Source organism: Mesoplodon mirus (genome assembly GCF_964341445.2).
Source record: "Mesoplodon mirus genome assembly, chromosome: 8".
Lineage (NCBI taxonomy): Eukaryota > Metazoa > Chordata > Mammalia > Artiodactyla > Ziphiidae > Mesoplodon > Mesoplodon mirus.
This window is the reverse complement of record NC_138984.1, coordinates 39,746,308-39,769,336: the sequence shown is the minus strand read 5'-3', so window position 1 is coordinate 39,769,336 and position 23,029 is coordinate 39,746,308. Positions and strand designations below refer to the sequence as shown.

The following is a 23,029-nucleotide window of genomic DNA, read 5'->3' as shown; positions in this document are numbered from 1 at the left end:
ACTATTAAGTAAGTAATAATAGATTTGAGATAGTGAGCCGATAAATGACATTGTCAAAAGACCCTTTGTGATAAAGGAAATATTACATTCTTTACATGTTAATTACGTAAGCAATAAAAACACTCTTACATTCTGAGAAGAGCCTTATAAAAGGGCCGTGTGAAGAAGGCATCCAACAAATACTGGTGAATTAGTGCAAGACCGAGGATCCTACCACTGAACCGGAACCTGTGAAGGAAAAGCAGGAGATGGCTTACACGACATGGAGCAATTTCTTTTTTTTTTTTGCGGTACGCGGGCCTCTCACTGTTGTGGCCTCTCCTGTTGCAGAGCACAGGCTCTGGACGCGCAGGCTCAGCGGCCACGGCTCACGGGCCCAGCCGCTCTGCAGCATGTGGGATCTTCCTGGACCGGGGCACGAACCCGTGCCCCCTGCGTCGGGAATTCCCCTGCGCCACCAGGGAAGCCCCATGGAGCAATTTCTGAATGGTTCTATTTGCTCTCATGAATGCTTTCCAGCTCTAATCATCTAAGTTTGTCCATGAGAGTTTGTGTGCACTGAAGGCTGGGGCTTCATTAGGCTGATATTCACATCTCCTTGTAGAAGAAATCTGTTTCACTCTGATGTTCAGAGAGACACTGCTCCACTTTCACCCCGTGTCAGTAATGTCCACCATGTAGCACCCTACATGGCCAACATGAATTTCCTGTTAGTATGGCAGTGAAACTTCCCTAAATCACTTCTAAGAAATGTTGACAGAATGAGACCAGTGGTGGTGGTAAAAATGTTGTCCGCTTGTAGTTTGCTTGCATGAATATTAGCAGGATTTCTCTAATGCAAACCTAGTGGCAATTCCCTTTTGAGGAAAAGCCCAGTCTCAGAGTGAGAAAGTTCCTATTTCTGTTCTCTCTCAAACCCCTCTCTTGATGATAACTCACCATCCAAGAATTATGTATGTGTACATTTGAGGGAGTTTCCTCATGGGACATTCTGTCCTTTAAAATTTCAGTGCTCAATTCTATACTGAATCACTTCGGAAAATTTATTAAATATATCTGTCACGACTGGGTTTGCTGAGAGGTACATGTATTTTCTTTTTCAGAAGTATTCAAGTTTCTAGCTCTTTGAAAGCCTGGTGCCTTCCGAAAGTGTAAATCCACACTGAGGTTCATACTATTCATTTGTAATTTTAGTGTTAGGCAACCATTTTAAGATGAATGTCCAGGGCTTCCCTGGTGGCGCAGTGGTTGAGAGTCCACTTGCCGATGCAGGGGACGTGGGTTCGTGCCCCAGTCCAGGAAGATCCCACATGCCATTGAGCGGCTGGGCCTGTGAGCCTTGGCTGCTGAGCCTGTGCGTCCAGAGCCCGTGCTCTGCAACGGGAGAGGCCCCAACAGTGAGAGGCCCACATACCGCCAAAAAAAAAAAAAAAAAAAAAAAAAAAAAGATGAATGTCCAGCAGCTTTGTTTTTCTTTATCCACTTATGTTAGTATAACTGCCATAGCTACTCTTAGGAGGACTCTAAATTGTAGTTAAATGGAAGTTAATTTGAAGAATAACTCCTAAAACTTAATGCCCTCCACCCACCAATATTAACCTCATGACTCAAAGAAATTGTTTCCATGAGTTGTACTCATGTTCTTTTTTTTGTTACTATAGTGAAAATGAACAGGAACAAGCAAATGGGGGTTATAAAGATAATTCAAGTCTATAAATGCAGGCATGTAAAAAAAAAATGTCATGAAAAGAGTGCAATTCGGGATTTTCAGAATAAATAATTCCCAGATGGGAATCCTAGCCCAGTTTTCCTTGGTTTTGTGTGAGAAATTAGGAAAGGGGCAATTCCTGGCTACAAACTTGAACCAGTCACTAGGGTAAGGGGCCACTGCTGTGACTCCGCACTCCTGCCTGCCTGCCAGCATTCCCTTCCACCTTCCGTTCCTCCAGGGCACCCCATCCTCCCGCCCTCCCTCCCCCTAGAACATCAACAGCCCAGCTGCTCTGCCCCTCCCCCAGTGTTAGCCACTTCCCCAAGGGCTGCTCCAGAAGCTGCCTGACCTCTGGGTCAGGACATTCCCCTACTCACCCCCCACCTGCCCCCGTCAGATCTCAGAGTGGCCCAAAGCTGCAGAGAGGGATTTAGGGTCTTGCTGGGAACCTAACATCACCCGCAACTTTCCTTCAGTGGAAAAAACCTTTTGAATTCTACCCAACTCACTTAAAATTGGTCTTATGGAACATAATCTATTCCTAGCTTGGAGACTGCCTGTATATTAAATTTGACAACACAAACAAGAGTCAAATGATATAGTTAACTGAAAATATGATTTTCTTCAAGGGAAAAAATGTTTTTTAAAAAAGCGTGGGTTCCTATAAAAACTAATATCACAGAAAATCAGCTGAAGAAAAGTGTTGGAGAAAAAAATACTTACCATTCATGGTGATTGTCTACAAAAGCAGACATGGGACTTATTTGTACTGTGTATGTGTCATTGGCTGAATATTCAAATAAGCCATAATATGGGTTAAAGAGTTCTCTGGATACCAGGAAGAAAAACTCTCTGGAAGGTCCACTGTAATCCAGCCTTTAAAAAATTCACAAAAAGAACAACCAGTTATTATTTTTTTCTATTTATTAGGCACATTTTCTACAGTGCTCAACTTTCTACAGAACACTCCTTAGAAGTCTAATTATCCACATACCAGGATTGTCCAAAACATTGGACATTGAATGATCATGAGTCCTGATCTCAAACATGTTTTGACCCAAAATAATGTAATGGACATTTATATGGAGCATATCTAAAACTAAAGCTACATATCAGATAATGGATGAGATAGGCAGTATGCTAATAATTTGATTGTATAAATATGCAGAAAAAGGTAAACTGAAATGCCCAGAGCCAGGTTACGGGGAGAGAGAGTACAGTGGGAATGCTTTATTTAAGTAGGTTAAACCAGAGGGCATCAGCTACATACCATGGGACATGGAGTCCTCATGGATTTCTGAAACACTTTTAAATGGGGAAGGAAAGAGACTTTAGGGGATTGGTGAGAGGATATCACAGATACAAGGCCTCCTAGGGAGATCAGAGGCAAAAGATGGAATGATAGGGTTCACGTGAAAACTTTAAATTATAAAATGCCACGGAAAATTATAAACAAGAAAGTGAGGGTGTCTAAAGCTTCCTCGGTAAGGTATTTGGAGAAGAGGCTGAAACTCCAGCGCCTGAACTACAGTGTAAATTCCATTTTGCTTACAAAGACATCAGGGTCAAAGTAAAGTTTGAGAAATGATTGTGTGAGGTTTGAGGAATGACAAGTGGCCAACAATGCTGAGAGCAAAAAACACAGCAAAGAGGAGTTTGCAATAAAGCAATCTGATATGCTCAATTTAAAATGAAAAATGTAAAGTACATCTACCCTATGATAAAAAGTTTACACAAGGGTTCAAAGACAGGAAGGAATTCTGAAGGGGGAATGAAAACTACAGATAAGTTGGGGTGGTGGGATTTTATAAGACTTCCTTTGTTCCCTCTATTTTTTTTTTCTCTTATGGAATTTCCTCCAGTGGGCATTACTGTTTTTTTTTTTTTAATGACAAAGAAATCTTCTGAGTCTTGTGTGGTGATGGGATTGTGAAAAGCATCCTATTATAGGTAGAAGAGGGAGTTGGAATACTAGTAAGAAAAATGAAATGGCTTTTATATGTCTTCGACAAGAGTTTAATAGAATTTACTTAGAACAGACCTCAGCTATCCACCTAACTACTTTCTCAATTTTTGTGATATACGCACTGCCATTTCCTTAATATTTCTAGCTTTACTTGCTTTTCCAATGTAGCCTTGTCTTATACAATATTGATGGAATTATGATGTGCTAGCTTTATATCTTTTCTAATACACATTAAAAGAAACACATAAATATTAAAATAAAAAAAGTCAGTCTATGTAACAGCTACAATCATCTCACACCTCACCAGTCCACACTGCACTTTGGGAGATATGAGTGTAGACTGACAAGAAACCTATGTGTACAGAAAAATGCAAACACAGCAGACTCTCAAGGCCAGAGAGGCCTTAAGGTGACATGACAGAACTGCCTTCTGGGGCAGCTGAATATACTGTGGCTACCAGGAAGTGTGGGACTATGCTCAGATCACGCTGGGGGGGGCTCCCAAAGCAGCCCCCCGGCTGCCTGCCAGGTACAGTGACGCAGGCTACCCCTCTCGGTGCCGAGACCAAGGCAGCGTCTCGTGGCTTCCTTCCACTGTCCCATTTGTGGTCTCTGACACCACCAAGAACAAGTAGAATACTTTTTCCACTTGAACGTTCTTCACATACTTAGAGGTTTTCTTTCAACAAATATCTGAGTGCCTATTATGTTTTGGGTATTAATCTAGATGCTAAAGATGTAAATTTTTTTTCAAAAGTCATCTTCTACAAGAACTCTAAGTTCAGCAGTTTCCATATCCTTGGTCCCTGCCCCCTCCTCACTCATGAACACAGACACTTCTTTCAACCTCCTCTCAAGGCAGGGTAGGGAATTCCCTCACCACACTGGTCCTCTGCTCTGGACACTCTCCAGGTGTCAAAGTCTGACCCTAAGGGGCGGGGTCTATGCTGACCACAACACTCAAGGTGTGGTCTCATTAGCAAAAACTTAGAAAGGGCCCTTGACCTCTCTTCCTGGACACTTTCCCCCACTAATGCAGCTTAATGTCACTCTGCCTTTTGGGGCAGTCACTTGACTTTGTTGACTCATCATGAACTAGTCATCAACTCAAACCTTTCACCTATGCTTCTTTACCCTAGGACTCTCCCATACTGTCTGCACGTCACTGTATCTTTTTTTTTTTTTTTTTTTTTTTTTTGCGGTACGAGGGCCTCTCACTGTTGTGGCCTCTCCCGTTGCAGAGCACAGGCTCCGGACGCACAGGCTCAGTGGCCATGGCTCACGGCATGTGGGATCTTTCCGGACTGGGGCACAAACCCGTGTCCCCTGCATCGGCAGGCAGACTCTCAACCACTGCGTCACCAGGGAAGCCCCTCACTGTATCTTTTTAAAACCTAAGTACTGGACGTTATACTTTTCCTACTAAATTTCACTTTGTGAGACTGAGTTCATGATTCCAGTCTACCTGGATCCCTGTGGATGCAAAACATCTCTAAATTTCCTATCGATGGTGAATTTCAGACCCCTGTGTCTATTCAGAAACAGAGAATGCCATCAATGGTATCTGAGCAGTCATTTCGCCCATCCCCTCATTTCATTGAGAAGACTGGGGCTGAAGGAAATTATTGACTTGTATCAAATGAAAGCTGCAGTGGAGGATCCAGGCCTTGACACTGGTTTCCTGATCCCAAGTGTAATGTTCATTACTGCTTACAGCTCACCCTTCAATAAATTTTAAACAACGTTGCTTATGGTAAACTATGGCCTGAGGGCCAAATCTGGCCCACCCCCTGGCTTTGTAAATAAAGTTTTATTGGAACACAGCCACGCCCATTTGTTTATGTGTTGTCTGGGGCTGCTTTCCTGTTATGATGGCAGAGTTGAGTAGGTGCAACAGGGAATGTATGGTCTGCAAAGCCTAAAATATTTACTACCTGGCCCTTTACAGAGAAAGTTTGTCAACCCCTGCTACAGAAGAAAGTAGGAGGAAAATGCTGCTTTATTAAAAAACCTGACTTACCCTAAACCCTCTTCTTTACTGAGGATCACTTCAAGGAAAGATAAAATGACAACGATACCCTAGGGTGTATGCAACCTCCAGGAGGGTTGCACACACCCTAGGGTGAGACCGTGAGTGAGCCCTGGCCTGCAGGGTCCCTGCTCTGCAGAAGCCTTCAGACACAATCAAGGCACACGAGGATAAGGGTCACAGACAGCTGAAACATGAGCCAAACACTCTGTGAGTCAGTTTTCTTACAAAGAGACAACTGGTATAAGTAAAATGGGTTTTTAGCTGCTTAAAATTAAACAGTGGCATTCAGTTAGAAACAGCAGGTTTTCACTGAGCTTCAGCTCTCTGTGTTTTAGTAATACCACACTTAGCAGAGTGTCTTATGATTGTCTGCCTATGTGTCTGCCTCCCACCAGACACACATCTAAACTGTAACCCTACTGAGGGCAGGGACTATGTCTTTCTCATTTTTGGATCCTGAGTACTTAGCCTGATACATAGGAGGGGATCAGTTTATATTGTTGAATCACTGAGTGGAGCTGTCTGATGCTCTCTAAAGGAAATCAATACAATTTACATTGTTATTTCACATCTAGCGGAGTGAACAGTTTTGCACAAGTCTGCCTTATATTCAATGCATTAATAGGCCATGCCAGTCCTTAAGAGACAACCCAATTAGCAAACACTGTCAGAAATCGCTCAAGTGAATTATGCTTAGAAAGCTTGCTCCTTGTCTTTTCCAAGTCTAATATCTTCTAATATGGTAAAGTTTGTTAAAACAACAAAGATGGACCTCACTGATTGGTTCCTTTTTCACGATGATAACTAAATCTGGCTAAAGATACAATGAATGTTCCCTGAGGAGTTAAGTTGACAAGTAAAACTCCTTTTTTCCCAAGAGAGAACAAAGCTAGCAGCTCCTCTAGGAGGGAAATGTATCTTCCTCAACTGCTCAGGCTTTTATCTGCTGTTTTTTAACTCTAGCAGCACTGATAGAGTCAGTCACTCTAAAGCCAAGACAGTTTTTAAAGTTTGATTGGATTATAATCTGAAATTTAGAACCGCATATCTGAGGGCAGGTTGTTGACTACACATTACATATGTCTACCTAATTCAATAAGACGTGTCCCAGCAGGATACCTTATGCATGCACTTCCTGTGTTAGCAATCTTCCGTATAAATAGTTAATATGACTCATATCACAGGGCTCATTTGTTACATTCCTGTTCTGCCAGTTAGGTTGGTTCCACAGCTAAAGACTTGGCATGGAAATAATGAAACTCCGGACAACGGGTGTGTAGCCACACAACAGCTGCATCTGAGGCCATTTCGGAATAAGCACAGATGTCCTTAGGGTGGCAATGTCATTTTGAGCCCCATGAAGTGCTGATAAGGCATTTTAAACACCATCCTGTTGCTGGGCTGACACCACCCGAGTTGTTAGTAGCAGCCAATATTTGTTAAAATAAATAGTTTTATTCTCCTGTTTTTTACAACTAAAATTTACCAAGTATTCCAAAGGAAGTAGACTATAAAATGAAAGAGGATGGTGCCATTGGGAAGTCTCACTATCATTTCCTACAAGTTTTCTGGACGACTCTGCTTTCTTCCAAGTTGGTTCAGGCACAAATGGCCTATACACCTGATTCAGCCTCAGATATTTATAGCAGCAAGGCTTTGGTTCTTGAGCCACTTAAGAAGCCCTGATGGGTGAGTAAGGAATTTTGTGAGCAATTAGTATAACAAAGTTTTACCTGGTGATACCAAGCCAAAGCCTAGATACCGAAGCACCCTTCTCCAGCATGGTATGGATCAGTTAGGTTATCCTGCAAGTGTCTCTTTTTAGAAGAAAACAAGCAGCACCATAAAGTTCCACTTGAAGCTTTACAAATTTCTGAGGAATAAATGATCAAGCCCAGGACCCCAAACAACTTCTAGATCAGTCAGATGTTAAGAGCTGCTGGTTTTTTTATAAGCAGGGTCCCAAGAAAACCTTTCAGATCTCATCCTCCCTAGGTGCTTTCATTTGTCTAAGTAGAAATATCACAGGAAGAGCGTACCTGTTCTTAAACCCCCAAACTAAAACTGTTTGCACACATCCCCTCCCTAGCCCAAGTGTGGCTTTGCAAGACAGATGACTAATGCCACATCAATGGCACCTTACATATAATGAACTCATTCTTTCCTAAAGAAAGGTGCCTTTTATAGAGCTGGCCATGGAGAAAAAAAAAAGAGGCGAGGCAATCACTGTGCAAACATCCTCTCTTTATCCAGGCCATTATTTCCTTACTTGTTTTGGGTACTAAGAAGTGAATGTACACCTGAAACTAACACAATATTGTAAATCAACTGTACTTTAATAAAAAATAAATAAAAAGAAGTGAATGGCCCCAAATGTCCCATCAGAACACGATAGTCGGACTAGCTAAGTTTTGACACCACACATTTAGAAGAAAATAATACACTGGAGAATATGCGGTATTCTACTGGCTCCCTTCCTGAAGAAGCAACTTCTAGGCGGACAGAAGCACAACAGAAAGAGGCAACTAGAGTCTGCAATTTCCCACCACACTCAGTCAAGATGACTCAGTTTCCAAGCTCTTCCACCACTGCTGTCTTCTCTTCTTCCCCACTTTGCAAGAGCAGATAACCAACTTATGTTGGGTGAAAATTTTAATGACTAGAACAAAACCTTGAGCGCTGACCAAGTTAAACCACAGTGGTTTGCTTAGAAACCGTGTGCTTTTCAAAAAAAAGCCAAGTATAACATGCAGCATTATTTTAGCGAGATATAATAATTAGCTGTCAACTAGTATATTTACATTAATAGGTCCTAGATATATTTTTTTTTTTTTTTTTTTTTTTTTTTTTTGCGGTACGCGGGCCTCTCACTGCCGTGGCCTCTCCCGTTGTGGAGCACAGGCTCCGGACGCGCAGGTTCAGCGGCCATGGCTCACGGGCCCAGCCGCTCGGCGGCATGTGGGATCTTCCCGGACTAGGGCACAAACCCGTGTCCCCTGCATCGGCAGGCGGACTCTCAACCACTGTGCCACCAGGGAAGCCCTATTTTTGTATTTTTAATTGACTACAGGCATCTCTACTATTCTGGGGTGAATTCTACCTCACGTGGAATTTGTAGTCGTCCTGTAAACTTATGACTATAACATTTCCCATCGTTTCTCTTGACTCAGCTCTTCCATTTCAGGAACAACCTATATATCATGTGTCAAGACCTACGCAAAGAAACATCTTAAAGCAGAGCTGAAGTCTCTTAGTGAATCTGCTACTTCACACCTTTTTGGAGGACAGGCAGACGCATTATTCTTAAAAATAAATCCTTTTCTCTTTATGCCCTCACTAATCTATTATAAATAAAGACCCTGATTATGACAGGTAGAAAATACAAATCAGTGAGATGGTATCAATAAGAATTGCAAAGTATTATTCCCTCACAGATAACAAAGTTGACTTTAGCAACACAAAATAATACTCTATACATACCAATACCTCTACTAATTCCTTCCACAGAATTAACTGTATCTATATACTTATTACTCTCCTGACCTCAAGTGCAAAAGGAAGTATACACATACCAAAAATTACCCTGGTGGCAATCACTCATCAGACAGCAAAGAAATAAGAAAAGTTGTTCAGGGGGAAACAGTCTCACAATCTCCCCAAATCCTGACTCTATGCTTTCTTTAATAAACGTTCTATTTTAGATTAGTTTTTGATTTATAGAAAAGTTACAAAGATAGTAGGGAGAATTCTTATATACCTCACACTCAAGTTTCCCTCTTATCAACATCTTACATAAGTACAGTACATTTGTTACAATTAATGAACTGATATTGATACATTAACTAAAACCCATACTTTAGTCAGATTTGTTTCGTTTTTGCTTAATGTCCCTTTTCTGATCCAGGATCCCATTCAGGACACCACATTACATTTAATTGCCATGTTTCCTTAGGTTCATCTTGGCTGTGACAGTTTCTTAGATGCTTTTGGTTTTTGATGACCTTGACAGTTTGAAGGGGCACTGATAAGGTAATCTTGTAGAATGTCCCTCAATTTGGATTTATCTGATGTTTTCTCCTGATTAGACTGGTGTTACATGTTTTTGGGAGGAAGACAATAAAGTGTCATTCTCATCACATCATACCAAGGGTACATACTATCAATAGGATATATCACTGTTGATTTTAGATTTTAGCCTTGATCACCTGGCTGTGTGTTTGTCAGGCTTCTCCACTGTAGACTTAACTTCTTTTTCCCCCTTTCATACTGTACTGTTTGGAAGAAAGTCACTACGTGCAACTCACAATTAAGGAGCAGGGAATTATGCAGAATTATTTGGAAATCTTCTGCACAAATTTGTCTATTGTTATTTATTTATTTATTCAATTGTGTATTTATATCAGCATATAGATATTTATTTTATTTATATCAGCATATAGATATTTATTTTATACTTTGGGGTTCTAATCCAATACTACTTTATTTTGTTGCTCAAATTATTCCACTTTTGACCACTGGCAGCTCTTTCAGTTGGTTCTTGTGTCCCTTTGACATCACTGTGAGCTGTCTGAGCTCCTCTATACTTTCTGGCACAAGATGCTTTAGGTGCCGTCTTGTATATTTCCTGCCCCAGTCCTAGAATCACCCATTTCTCCAAGGAGCCCTAGTCCTTTTTATTGAAGAATGATATTGCAAGCCAACATCTGGGCACTAGGCATATACGTTTTTTAATACCTATTACTAGAGCTAGACATGAAGAACTCACAAAATGACACATTTTGAGGGCATTAAAATTAATGAAGGAAAAGTGACCAGAAAACTTTCAGCTCCATTTCAGAATTCCACAGAAAAACCTAGGTAGCTTTTCTCTTTGGGTATTTATTATAATTCAGAAAGAAATGTTATGATCTTTAATTTTAATGTAGTAAGATGACTAAGGCTAAAATAACTTCTTAATTTTATGTTGTTTTGAGGTTTCAATTTTTTAGCAAGCATATTGCGTTAATCTTTCAAAATAGTATTATGTATTCCCAATGCCTTAATAGCAAAATAAAGTCTATATTTAATAATCTATATGTATGATACTGACATGATAAAGCCATGAGACCAGAAGTTATCTGGCCCCATTCCAGTTTCAATAAACCATATGCAGAGGGGTCTGATTAAGAGATTGTCCCTGAGGGCTGAGGTCACACCTCAAAATATCCCCCCTCTTATTTTCCTTCTGGGGTTACAGGAAGAAGACAAGAAATGGAGGCAGGAAACATTTGGACATTAGTGGCAATTAAATAAGTTTCAGGCCCTACTCTGCCTGGGCCTCCTGCTAGGAATGGATGTCAGTCAAGATCATGGGGAGACAGCTTTAGGATGATCAAGCATGATAGCATCTGTGCTATTCAAACCTAAGTACCATGGTTTCCAAAGACTCCTGCCTACATCTCTGAGATCTCAACAAACTGTGGTCCAACAAAGAAGAAAGGCAGCTGGAGTTCTGGGGGAGGAAAAGTATTCTCATCCAAACCAGACTGGTTATGTAAGGAAATACCTGGAATCCCATGCATACCTGTGATTAGGCTAAAAACATTTGCTTTCATTTTCAATTGCGCACCTGCATCTTTAAGACAACTAACAAAAGCTAGAAGTCCATTAAGGCTTGTCAGCAACAAAAGGCTCAAGTCTCAGGCAAGCTTCTCAAACTTTGTCACATTATATTGTTTTCCCATGTAACATTTTACTTTAATCTAGTCACAGCTGGGAGACTATACAACACTATATGTGACAAGAGAAGTTATCAGTCACTAGCCGGAATAGTGAAAAGATCCATGGGTAGGAAAAAATTCAGATAGATCAGAGTTCAGGAGTGTTGCCTAAATCTCACTGCTGGTCTAAGAATCCTGGATGGAAGACAAGAGGCCTAATTTTAAATCTCAATTTTACTATTATCTAGTTCTACTAGCACATGTAAATTATTTTATACTTTGACAGCTCCATTTCATCAACCATAAACCAAATGGCTGAATTTGTTGAATATTATTGCTACGATTCCATAATCTAATATACTTTATTCCTGGGCAAGACTGAGAGGGGTAGCCTTAAAATGATCCAAATCAACAGCAGTTAAGGAGTGAAAGAGAAGACAACCAGAGTTCAGACAATCATGTGGTATTTTTAAAATTCACTCTAGTGATGTCTACAAAGAAGGTGCTGAGACTCCAAACCTAAACCTGAAATGAGGAAAGAGTAAGGGGTCTAGGAGACATGAGAGCTGTCATCTTCTGAAGAGTCATAAAACCACCCTTATGCCTATTTGAATGCAATAAACTCCGTGTAGGAGTCTTTACTCGTTCATTTCCTAACTTTTATCTCTATGAGTACACTCATGGAAGAGTCATAGAAGGCTGGACTCTGTTTATGGCAGGTAGTTATTTTGGTAGGTGTGCCAAAGAAAGAGAAAAAGTGGAGACAGAGAAATAAGAACCAAGGCCCAAGAGATACTGCTGGGGAGATTTCCAGGTAGAACAGAAGGATTCTTCTTTTTTCCTCTTTTTCTATCTTTTTTAAATTGAAGTACAGTTGACATATAATATCATTTTAGTTGCAGGTATACAGTGTAGTGATTCCATAATTTGATACATTGTGAGATGGCCACCACTGTGAGTCTAGTTACCACCTTGTCAGCATACAAAGTTATTACAATGTTATTGACTATATTCCCCTTGCTGTACATTACATCCTGTGACTTATTTATTTTACAAATGGAAGTTTGCGCCTCTTAATCCCCTTCTCCTATTTCGCCCATCCTGCACCCTCCTCATGCCCCCTACTCTCTAGCAAACACCAGTTTCTAATTCGTGATTCTGAAACTGAGCTTATTTAACAGGTGAAGTACGATTTACTTAGTACTCCTGTGCACATAACAAGATCATAGATGTTAAAATGCAATTCCTTGCTTTTTTAAATCTCAAAGCCCATGTTTTGAACCCTTTTACACTGTTGGTGGGAATGTATATGGGTAAAGCCACTATGGGAAACAGTAATGAAGGTTCCTCAAAAACTAAAAATAGAGTTGCCATATGATCCAGCAATCCCACTCCTGGGCATATACCCAAACAAAACTCTAATTCAAAAAATATACATGCACCCCCATGTTCATAGCAGCACTATTCACAATAGCCAAGATATGGAAACAACCTAAATGTCCTTCGACAGATGAATGGATAGAGAAGATGTGGTATATATATATATACAATGGAATACTACTCAGCCATAAAAAAGAATGAAACGATGCCATTTGTAGCAACATGGATGGACCTAGAGATTATCATACTAAGTGAAGTCAGAAAGAGAAAGACAAATACTATATGATATCACTTATATGTGGAATCTAAAAGATGATAGAAATGAACTTATCTACAAAACAGAAACAGACTCACGGACATAGAGAACAGACTTGTGGCTGCCAGGGTGGTGGGGTTGGGGGGAGGGAGGGATAGAGTGGGAGGAGCTTGGGGTTAGCAGATGCAAACTATTATATAGAGGATGAATAAACAAGATCCTACTGTATAGCGCAGGGAACTATATTCAATATCCCGTGATAAACTAATGGAAAATAATTTTAAAAAGAATGTACATATATGTATAACTGAATCACTGTGCTGTACAGCAGAAATTAACACAACATTGTAAATCAACTATACTTCAATAAAACAAACAAACAAACAAACAAACATGTTTTCCCTTTGAGAGAAAGAGTTACAGAGAGAAGAAATGAAACTAAATTTCTGCTCTCAAAAATGATCTATAGTTATGAGTTTTTACCAAAGAATTTCTATGTCAAATGATTTAAAAATCAAAGGAAGCTTTTAAAAAAAAAAACTGAAAGGTTTAAGTGTATGAGAACAGCATTTTCCGTCAGAAGGATTTCCTGTTTCAGGCAACCGCAGGGGACAGTGTGGGGAAACATCCTCTGGCAGCCACAGCCTGTGCTTCACAGGCCACTTCTCTGAGCTACTCACCCTTCCTCCCCAACAAATGTGACATACAGCTTATTTCTCTGCAGGTCTTTTCTGGAGTAGCCCATAATCTGATTAAAAGCATCTTCGAGCAAGTGATCTCTTCTGATAATTAACCTGTCCAGAAAAAGACAATTTGAAAAATACAGATTATTTCCTAATCCTTATCTTTCCAGAACTGGGCACCTGCCATTTAATTTCCACTTACCACAATTAACCAGGGGAAAAGTGGAGTGGCTTACTATGATTGCTGTCTGCAATAAAGCACACATTTGTCTGTAACTCTTAATAGCACTAACAAAAGTTACACCAGAGAATCATTGGTAAATAGAGCACCCCACCTAAGACCTGTAAAACCAATGCAAGAGTCCTTTCTGAATGGTCACATCAATTTATCCCAGAAGGAAAATGATTAAAAAACAACACACACACACAAAACATTTGTTTAGGAAAGGAAGAGCAACCCTAGGAGGTAATGTTTTAAGCTTGAATGCACCTAGGAATTCAATTCTTAAGTACCTAGAAAGATAACAGTGAGAACAAGGACAAAAAAATTCTCAGTGTCCTCCAAAGCAGTGGACTTTACTGTTGTGCTTAGGTTTTTTTTTTTTTTTTTTTTTTTTTTTTGCAGTACGCGGACCTCTCACTGTTGTGGCCTCTCCCGTTGCGGAGCACAGGCTCCGGACACGCAGGCTCAGCGGCCATGGCTCACGGGCCCAGCCGCTCCGCGGCATGTGGGATCTTCCTGGACCAGGGCACGAACCCATGTCCCCTGCATCGGCAGGTGGACTCTTCAACCACTGCGCCACCAGGGAAGCCCTGTTGTGCTTGGTTTAACTTTAAAATTAAGTGAATCTTGAGATTCCCTAAGTGATAGGTACAAATGAATGATACTGGTGGTTGATTAATCTACTTGTGACAATGACAATTTAAGTCACCCTTAAACAGGTGTCAATTTGCCCTTAATGCAAATAGTAATGGAAAGGGAGATGACAGGGAGGTTGAAGGTATGAAAGCTTGATCAGCAAGACCTTAATAAGTGAAGCTCAGAAAGGTACGGTGTTTGGGGAGGGTTGATGTTTTCGAGGGTGATGAAAGGGGAACCTGTGAGTTCAGATGAGCAAGACCTGCATGGGGAGCAGTGAGCCGTGTGCCTGTTGGGCTGGGCAGTTCTCTCACACACCCGGGTCCCGACGCTTCTGCAGTCAGACCCCCCTCCTCTGTTCTCTCTCAAGTGGCATAGTGATCTCTAGTGGGGACATGGGACAGGGGTGGAGGTGGGGCTGAAGGGCGTATGGGTAAGTAGGAAATTCAGATAATTCTAGGCCAAACAACATGATGATGTTTCAATTTCCCCATTTAAAGGGAGGTGGATAAAGACATGCAGAAACAACATTCATGACATACTCCGTTGGACAAGTTAAGCTTACTTCACAGAAGGAAACAGAGCTGAGCAGTAGTCCTACACTCAGGTCAGCCCAGGAGACAGCGACGTGCAATACAAGACACTGTGACAGCCTTATATCTAATGAATGTGCAATAAGTCAACAAAGAGGTACTTTTCAGGAGAACAAAATAAATCAGCTTTTAATTTTGCCTTATTTTTATGTGAAACATGGTCGTCTCTTTCCTGTCTGTTTTAAAACCTTAAGTTTAATTGTGCTTAATTCAAGAACTATGTTTTAGATGATCCTGTAATTCACACATGCCAAAATAACTATGCCGACTAAAACGAAGGCTGGTCATCCCTGATCAATCCACTTCCTACATTCCAAATTGCATCCCATCTTTTCACCATCTACAAATCCTGGGGTTTGTATTATTTTGACTTACTTTAATTTCCCTGGGCCTTGTCCATATCCTTTAGTCTCTAACTTCCTGTAAAAGTTTCTTAGTTTGGCTTCAAAGTCTCGCTTGTAAGGGGCTGGAGCACGGGCATTGGCACGCTGAGTACCTACAACAAACCACGAAGAGACAAGGGTGTGGATTTGTGCGATGTCCTTAGATTCATCACATCACCATGAAAAATATTACCATGGGGCTAAGACCACAGTTAACAAGTAAAAGGAGGCAATACTTTTAGGTCCCTGTACTTTTCACCTCTCCAAGTCGAAGGCTATCACAGAGCTTAACCAGGATCTTAAGATGTCTTCTTTGTGGCCTTCAAATCCTGTTTGAAGAGTTACAGTGGTGCCCATGTGTTAGTCAAATACGTTCCTCTTTTCAGTCCAAATCAATATGAGTCAAACAGTTACTCAGGCCTAATGGTAACTGTTCAGGGTGGAATATCTTTGCTTGCGGCTGAGATGATATCACAGCAATTAGACAGGAAGTTATAGTGTGAAAGTATGTGGTATGCAAAGCAAGAAGAGTGAGTTTCCATACTTGATGAAAAACCTACAACATTACATTTCATACCACAGGGTAGAATAATCTTGATTTGAAAACAGAATTCAGCCATAATTGCAGAAGGCACATGTCTCCTGGTTATTCAGAGTAAAAATACTGTGATTTGTTGCATTCTTAATATATGCCAAGTACTGTAATTATTTATAGATTATCTAAAGATGTCATGTCATTCCATGTCATTCCATGTCAATCCACGGCAAGCATCATTAATAAAATATAAAGGCAACATAGTTTGTTCCTCTTTCCATAGAAAAATCTGGTTTTGTGTCACACGGTGACTAACCAACAAGCCGGGATACAAAACTGATGATGAATATGGGAATCAGCGCCATGACAAAAACACTGGATGTTTCCAAGAAATATTTCACAACACAATCAAAGAAACCAGAAAACAAAAATTGTGATGTCTTGTGCATTACACACCATGTAAGCTCCTTAAATATATCTTTATGCATGAACCAACTAAGTGATGATTATTTTTTGCTAATACTGTGTTAGGTTCAGCAACAGACGCTCAGAATGGATAAGGTCGGGTTGCTGCAGTGGATATCTTGGTTGGGAAGACAGAAATAGAACATATCAAACAACTAGAGAATATTTAAGTCTTAAACTAGATGGTATACAAACTCTAAAGCAGAAGGAACAAAACGATAGCCCTGGGGCTATACCCAGCCCTATAGATCTATTTTGTTTGCCACACAATGTCCTAAAGGTTTTAAATTAACTGCCAACATTTAAAAATTAGGAGATTTCAAGTAGAAAAAGAAGGCCTGATTTCTCGCGAAAATCAGTTGGGAACTCTTGCAACAACTGGCTTGCATTTCCCTGGGGCTACAGAGGGCAGCTGCCCATTAGGTGAAGCACGTGCTCTCCACGGTGCCACTGCCACTCAGTGAGGGTGCATCTGAGATCAGTGTTATAGAAAAGTAACAGTAAATGAGGATAAGCAGAGATCAAAATGGAAAAGACTTCAGGGAGGAGATGTTATTGGAACCAGGCCTTACAAACATGGGAGAACTACAGTCTATACTGGGGCAGGGCAGCAAGAGGTGGAATAAGCATTGCCTGCAGGTTCAGAAGACACAGAGGAGACCCCACTAACCTAGAGCAGAGGGGGAGTGCTAGGACGTAAGTAGGAAATTAAATTGGTCAGAAGTTTCGTATGAAATTATGAGACGAATTTTTAAAAACCTAGCTGAGAAGTGTGAGCGTGATGCAGCAAGCAGTGGGAAGCCTTTATGGGTTCTTAAGCAAGGGAATAACAAACAAGGGGTGTTTTATTTCAGAAATGATTTTCAGAGTGGATTAGGGGCGGGAAGGAGGAAAGACCTAGTTAGTAGTTGAAGCAATGGAGGCCTGAGGGGATGAGGACTAGCCTGGACTATGGTGACTCAGAGGAAATTTTACAATGTGAAATTAGAATTGGTAAGAGTAGATAAGTAAGGAAGAGGAGGAATAGGAAGCTCTCATGGTAATATAAAGCTTTTTAAACAATAACAATAGCTGTCATTTGTTGTGTCTGCTATGCATTAAGGACCATTCACTTTACAGAGAGGATCTTGGGAAATCCTCACAAGTCTAAGAAGCAGGCATTAGTATTATTATTGTCATCACCACTTTGTAACTAAGGAAACTGAAGTCATATGGCAGTGAATAGTAGATTTAGGATCTGAGCCAGGTCTGTCTGATGCTAAAGCAGCATGGGAAATGATGCTGGTGGACAGGAGCATATGAGGCTTTCTACATACTAAGCTGGAGAGGACAGCTGTTCAGGTGGATATACCTTGCAGACACTTGACAATATAGTACTGGAGTTCCAGTGCGAGATCCGGGCCACACTTGTGGATTAAATGAGTTAGTGTATGTGTGGTATGGCACTTCACGCAGTGCCGGCTGCATAAGCAGCCCCATGTAAATGTTAGCTGTTATTGCTATTATCTGCATAGTTGTGAATACTAAACACATGGGGAAATGTACTGAGGTTGGGGAATGGAATTTAATAAAATGAGTTATTGATGAATAATATGTCCAGAGGTCTGTTGGCACAGTTATGAATCTTTTACCCAAAGAGCTAAGAGCTATGCCATAAAGGAAACAAATAAACTTGACCTTAAAAGGTCTGGGATGCAGAAGACTCCTAGGCAGTGGTTCTCAATCTTGACTGCACATTAGAATCACTTAGGGGGCTTTTAAAAATCCCAATATTCAGGCCACAGCCAGGACATATGACATCAGAATCGGTGGGGGTGAGACCCAGACATCAGTGTGTCATGCAGCTCTCCAGATGATTGCAACGTGCAGCCAAGCCTGAGAACCATTATCTCCCACAAGAAGGTCAAAGGTAACCAATGAAACACCTGGGCATCATCCAGGGACCAACACAGGGGGAATATTTCCCATGTATTTGAAAGGTATCATTTGCAACGTGAAGGAACGTGATCTGCATGGACTCTGGGCTCCTCTCTTGGAAGGCTGAGGGACAGAGCCATGCAGCACAAGTCCAGTTAGAGTGGCAGAATAAAGCTTTTGCTGCTGCAGTCTGAGTAACTGCAGACTACTAAACCCAGACAGCTCAGAAAGCAGCCATAATGAACAGCTTTCAAGAGTGTGATCATTGATGGGGAAGAGGAAAAACAGGAACAAAAGACCGAAAACCTTTCAGGACTCAAAAGAAACCCGATTCTTTAAGAGTTGATTACTTTTGAAAAACAGCACATATACTATTGCTATATAATTTGAGATGCTTAAAAGGATGTGGCAAATGCCATAACGCGTTCCATCAATATCAATACAGACACTTAATAAAAATTAGCTCTGACTCCTTTTAAGCTCTAGGTAAAGGAATTCAATTATGGAGACTCTGGAGAGAGAAATTGTTAAATGCAAAAATTCTTTTGCCAATAGTTCTATTATGAAAAAATCATTTACACATTACATCATGATTTAAAAATTACAATAAATTATGCTGTTGGCCCTTGTCAAATTCTTAATGCAAGTCAGGTGCAGCTGCCAAGAAAATCCAGGGCAGAAACAATATTACTTCCACTTTGGAAATAAAAAATTATCTTGGAGACTGAGCTCACAGAACTAAGAACCATAACTGTAAGTGAAGTTCTAGAATATAATTCTCTTATAGAGAGAGTAATGACATAGCCTTTATGGCCTTAAAAAAGGAAGTCAGATACGAAAAGGTCAATGTTACATATAGGAAGTAATCAAATGAAAGGCTGGTTTTACGGATAGTCAGAATTATGTTAATTATTTATAGGAAAAAATTTCAGTAACAGATATTAGACTTTTTAAAAATCATTGCTAGGCAGGCCTAAAGTACTTCCATATAGTGTTACACTATTTCCACATACTGTTAAAACACTGCACAGTCACATACAAACTAAAGAATTCTACCAGGCAAAGGATTTCTTTTCTAGGTGATACTAGAAAAACCTTGGCATCAAACAGCTAAGAAGTCTGGGTCTTTTTGATGCTGGGTGTGCCACCCAGAACCCAGAATGCTCTGATGACTTGCTCTTGGTCTGCAATGGAGGGGGATGAAGCTCAGCCTAATTCAGCATGGTTCCTGGCCTATGTACTGGGATGGCTCAGAAGAGAATTTCTTTTCTGTTCACTTTCTAAAACACATAAACTCTATGACATTTTTAAAACAAGAATTCCCTGTTACTGAATGAGAAAAAATTATCAAGCATTATAATAATTTCTGGAAAACTCTGTCTTCTGGAACATAGATCAACAATGGAAATTAAGAAAAAAACCAAAAAACAAACAAAACCTTAAAAATAGCTGGCACAAAGCACAAGCAAGGAAGTCCTGGCATTTTTGCTTTATTCTCTAAGAGTAATAAAAGGCCCTCAGGTCATTGTTTTGACCTTGTTGATGCTTCCATTTACCTACCATTTATTTATTTGATAATCTGATTTTTCAAATGTTGGCAAATTAAAAGCAATTTATTAAAAGGGGAAAGCTGGAGGGCGTGCCAGTGACAGGCATCTTCTGAGAGCATTAGGGGTGGGAAGCAAGGGAGAGTAACAGCAACAAAAAACACAAAAATAAAAATACCTGTATATTGTGACAGAGATAGTACTTGGTTTTCCTCCAGTCTCTGGAATCATAACTCCCCCATCCCCACCTACCCAGAGAGCATCCTTCATTTGTACTGTTTGGTTCCTAGATCATCTCTGTGGGGCTTAGCAAAGAGAAGGGATACAACACTTTTTCTAAAAACAAGTATAAAGCTGCTTCAGAGACTGCGGGAAAGGGGAGGGACGGAAGAGGGAGAAGGGAGGGTGGGAGGAAGTCAAAGAAGGAGGAAGGGAGAGGAGGGAGAGAGAGAAAGGGAGGGGGAGATGGAGGGGGAAAGACAGTGAGGAGGAAAGGCAGGGGGAGGGGAGGGCAAGGAAGAGAGAATATTTGTGAAAAGAGCAGATGAGATAAGCGGCAGCTGGGATACTAAGACTTTGGAGGAAAAGAGGGGAAAAGAAAGTCCTAAAGGAGGTGCACTGTGTGTTGAGAGAAATAACTGCCCTTAAGACAGCCTCCAGCAAAGACCCACACAGCTCTTCAGTGCTCTCTGGGCTGTTTTACTTCTCGTGAGTGTGATCTGGTGCTCTCCTGGCTTCCAGAGTGTCCAGTTCTAGTCAAGTTACAACAGCTCTGTATGCTGATCCCCCAGAAACCATGAAATATCCTCAAGGTACTGTGTCTAGGGAAGCAGGGAGAAGTATAATGTATTTATGAAAGAGTCTCAGCAAATGGTGGGTTAAACAATTTCTCAGATGTCTAATGTCACAGCTTTGGTCACGTGGAAAATTCACGTAAGTAAGCACATCTCCAACAATATTAGATAAATTAGGTGTTCTTGCATTTCAATTCCTAGAAATGTGCAGCTACAAAAAGTCCTTAAATAAAATGCTGGGTCCTATATGCAGCATAATAAACCATATGGTAATTGGAAAGATCTTTTCCTTCTGGCAGAGCTAAGGTTGGGACTGGCATTATAATGGTCCTAGAAAAACAAACCTTCACATTCCAAAATTTTGACAAATCTTAGGTGAGCACTCTAACAGCTGCAAAAAGCAGCGAGTCCAAGTTTCCAAAGCCCCTCTCTCTCCTGCACTTGAAAAGACATGTAAATGGGCTTGGAATGAGGAAAAGTATGGAAAGTTTAGCAGGTTCCTGGGTGTTCTGAAAGAAGATCATTAAAATTTATGATCGTCGTAATTTTTCCAATATTATTGTCAGACCACTAAAAGGGATGAAATTCTAGTCACAAGAAGGAGGATCAGACAACTTGAAAAAATCTGTTAGAAATGTTTTCATAAGAACTTTAGGAGTACTGGTAGAAGAGGCTATTTTACTCAAAGAAACAGAAGATTCCTCCACAGGGTAAATGAGGCTGGTCCTGCCCTTGTTTCATGTGGAATTAGTTATAGTTACTTCCATTGATAGCAGGCCGTACATCCCGATTTCAAGATCAAATAAAGTCCACTGAAATAGAGTAGGCCAAAAATATGGAGATGATTCTTCCTGAAAATTAAAACCACCACAAACACTGCTAGCAATTTAAATATATTTGGGTTAGACATGTCTTTGGAAAACGTTTAACTCTCAATCTGCTTCCAGAATGCATTTATTACCACCATGGGTTACTTATGTACATGTGTGATGCTACTTGAAAAGAAGAAACTTAGTCACCATTTAGAATGTTCACAGAGTCTCAAAAGGGTCCAGCCCATCACCAAGAGCACATGCCTTTCTTTGCAGGGCTTAGAAGGGACAGGATCCAGTGATCTACTTTTTCTTTAGGAGGAGGGGCCACAGAAAAGGTTTGGAAAAGAGAGCTTTGACTGGGATGAGCAATACTCCTCAGAGCTTCATTCCTTTAGCCATAAAGCATGAGGTGAAGGGACAACCCACTGAAGCCCCCTCGTAGGTTCTAGCTAAGATTAAGGCCCGTCAGAATGATTAAATATCTAGGCAGCCAGTTCTGCAAATATGAAATAGATTTATATATATCAGTTATTAGTGGTTCATATATTGACAAATTAGACTTCTCAGATTTCCAGAAAGAGAGAAAAAAGGGATAAACTAACATTTATTGGATGCTTGACATGTTTTAGGTACCAGGTGAGGCATTCTCCTCCAAATAACCATGGGAGGTGATTACTATCATTCCCATTTTAAGGAGAAAGAAATTCAAATTCAGGAAAGGAAGTAAACTGCCCAAAGTCACACACAGTTGGTAAATGACCGAGGCCAGCTGTGAATTCCATTAATTTTTCCCCTACACCTTTACACTTACCCGTAGAGCCATATTATTTATTTTCTTTTCATTCTGTATCATCAAAATAAGTGTCCCTACTTTGTTCCAAAGTCGACCTGTGCTTTTGCCTCCAGTGTCCTGCCTTCCCATGGGCCTGTGCTGTGCTGACCGCTGCTTCTTTGCCCCATTCAACAAACCACTTTCCTTCCACCCACACTATCTGACCTCCGCACACACATGCTCAACTTCCCCATCCTAAAATCCATTCCTTAATTCCTCTTCTCCTTCTAAGTACTGCCTTATTTTGCTTCACTTCCATATTTCATGAAGAGAATATTTTTCATGCCTGTTTTCTACTTTACATCTTCTAGCATCCTGTAACTGGTAACATTCCAGTTCATGACCTATTAATTCATAGAAACTGCTTTGGCAAAGGCCACATATAACTTCATGATTTTCAAATCTAATGGCCTCTTCTCAGGCCTCATCCTTCTTGACATCTTTGAACACCTGGCCCTGTTGGCCACTCCTTCCTTCTTGAAACATGGCTTCCCCGAAAAGCCTTTCCTAATTCTCTTCCAAAAGAGAATGGCTGGCTCTCTCACTTTCACTTGCACTCTCA

At 40.6% G+C, this 23,029-nt stretch overlaps 1 protein-coding gene across 6 annotated transcripts in view; it reads right to left on the bottom strand.

The window, feature by feature from the left end:
• HECW2 (HECT, C2 and WW domain containing E3 ubiquitin protein ligase 2) overlaps window positions 1-23,029 on the bottom strand; it is a 415,178-nt gene that overhangs the window by 31,992 nt on the left and 360,157 nt on the right. For all 6 annotated transcript variants that reach the window (XM_082629938.1, XM_082629942.1, XM_082629939.1 and 3 more), the window contains 4 exons: window positions 15,555-15,675; window positions 13,725-13,838; window positions 2,435-2,587; window positions 130-228 (listed from right to left, as the gene is read on the bottom strand). In XM_082629938.1, the coding sequence (XP_082486064.1) occupies window positions 130-228; window positions 2,435-2,587; window positions 13,725-13,838; window positions 15,555-15,675 (487 nt within the window). The remainder of the gene's footprint in view (window positions 1-129; window positions 229-2,434; window positions 2,588-13,724; window positions 13,839-15,554; window positions 15,676-23,029) is intronic.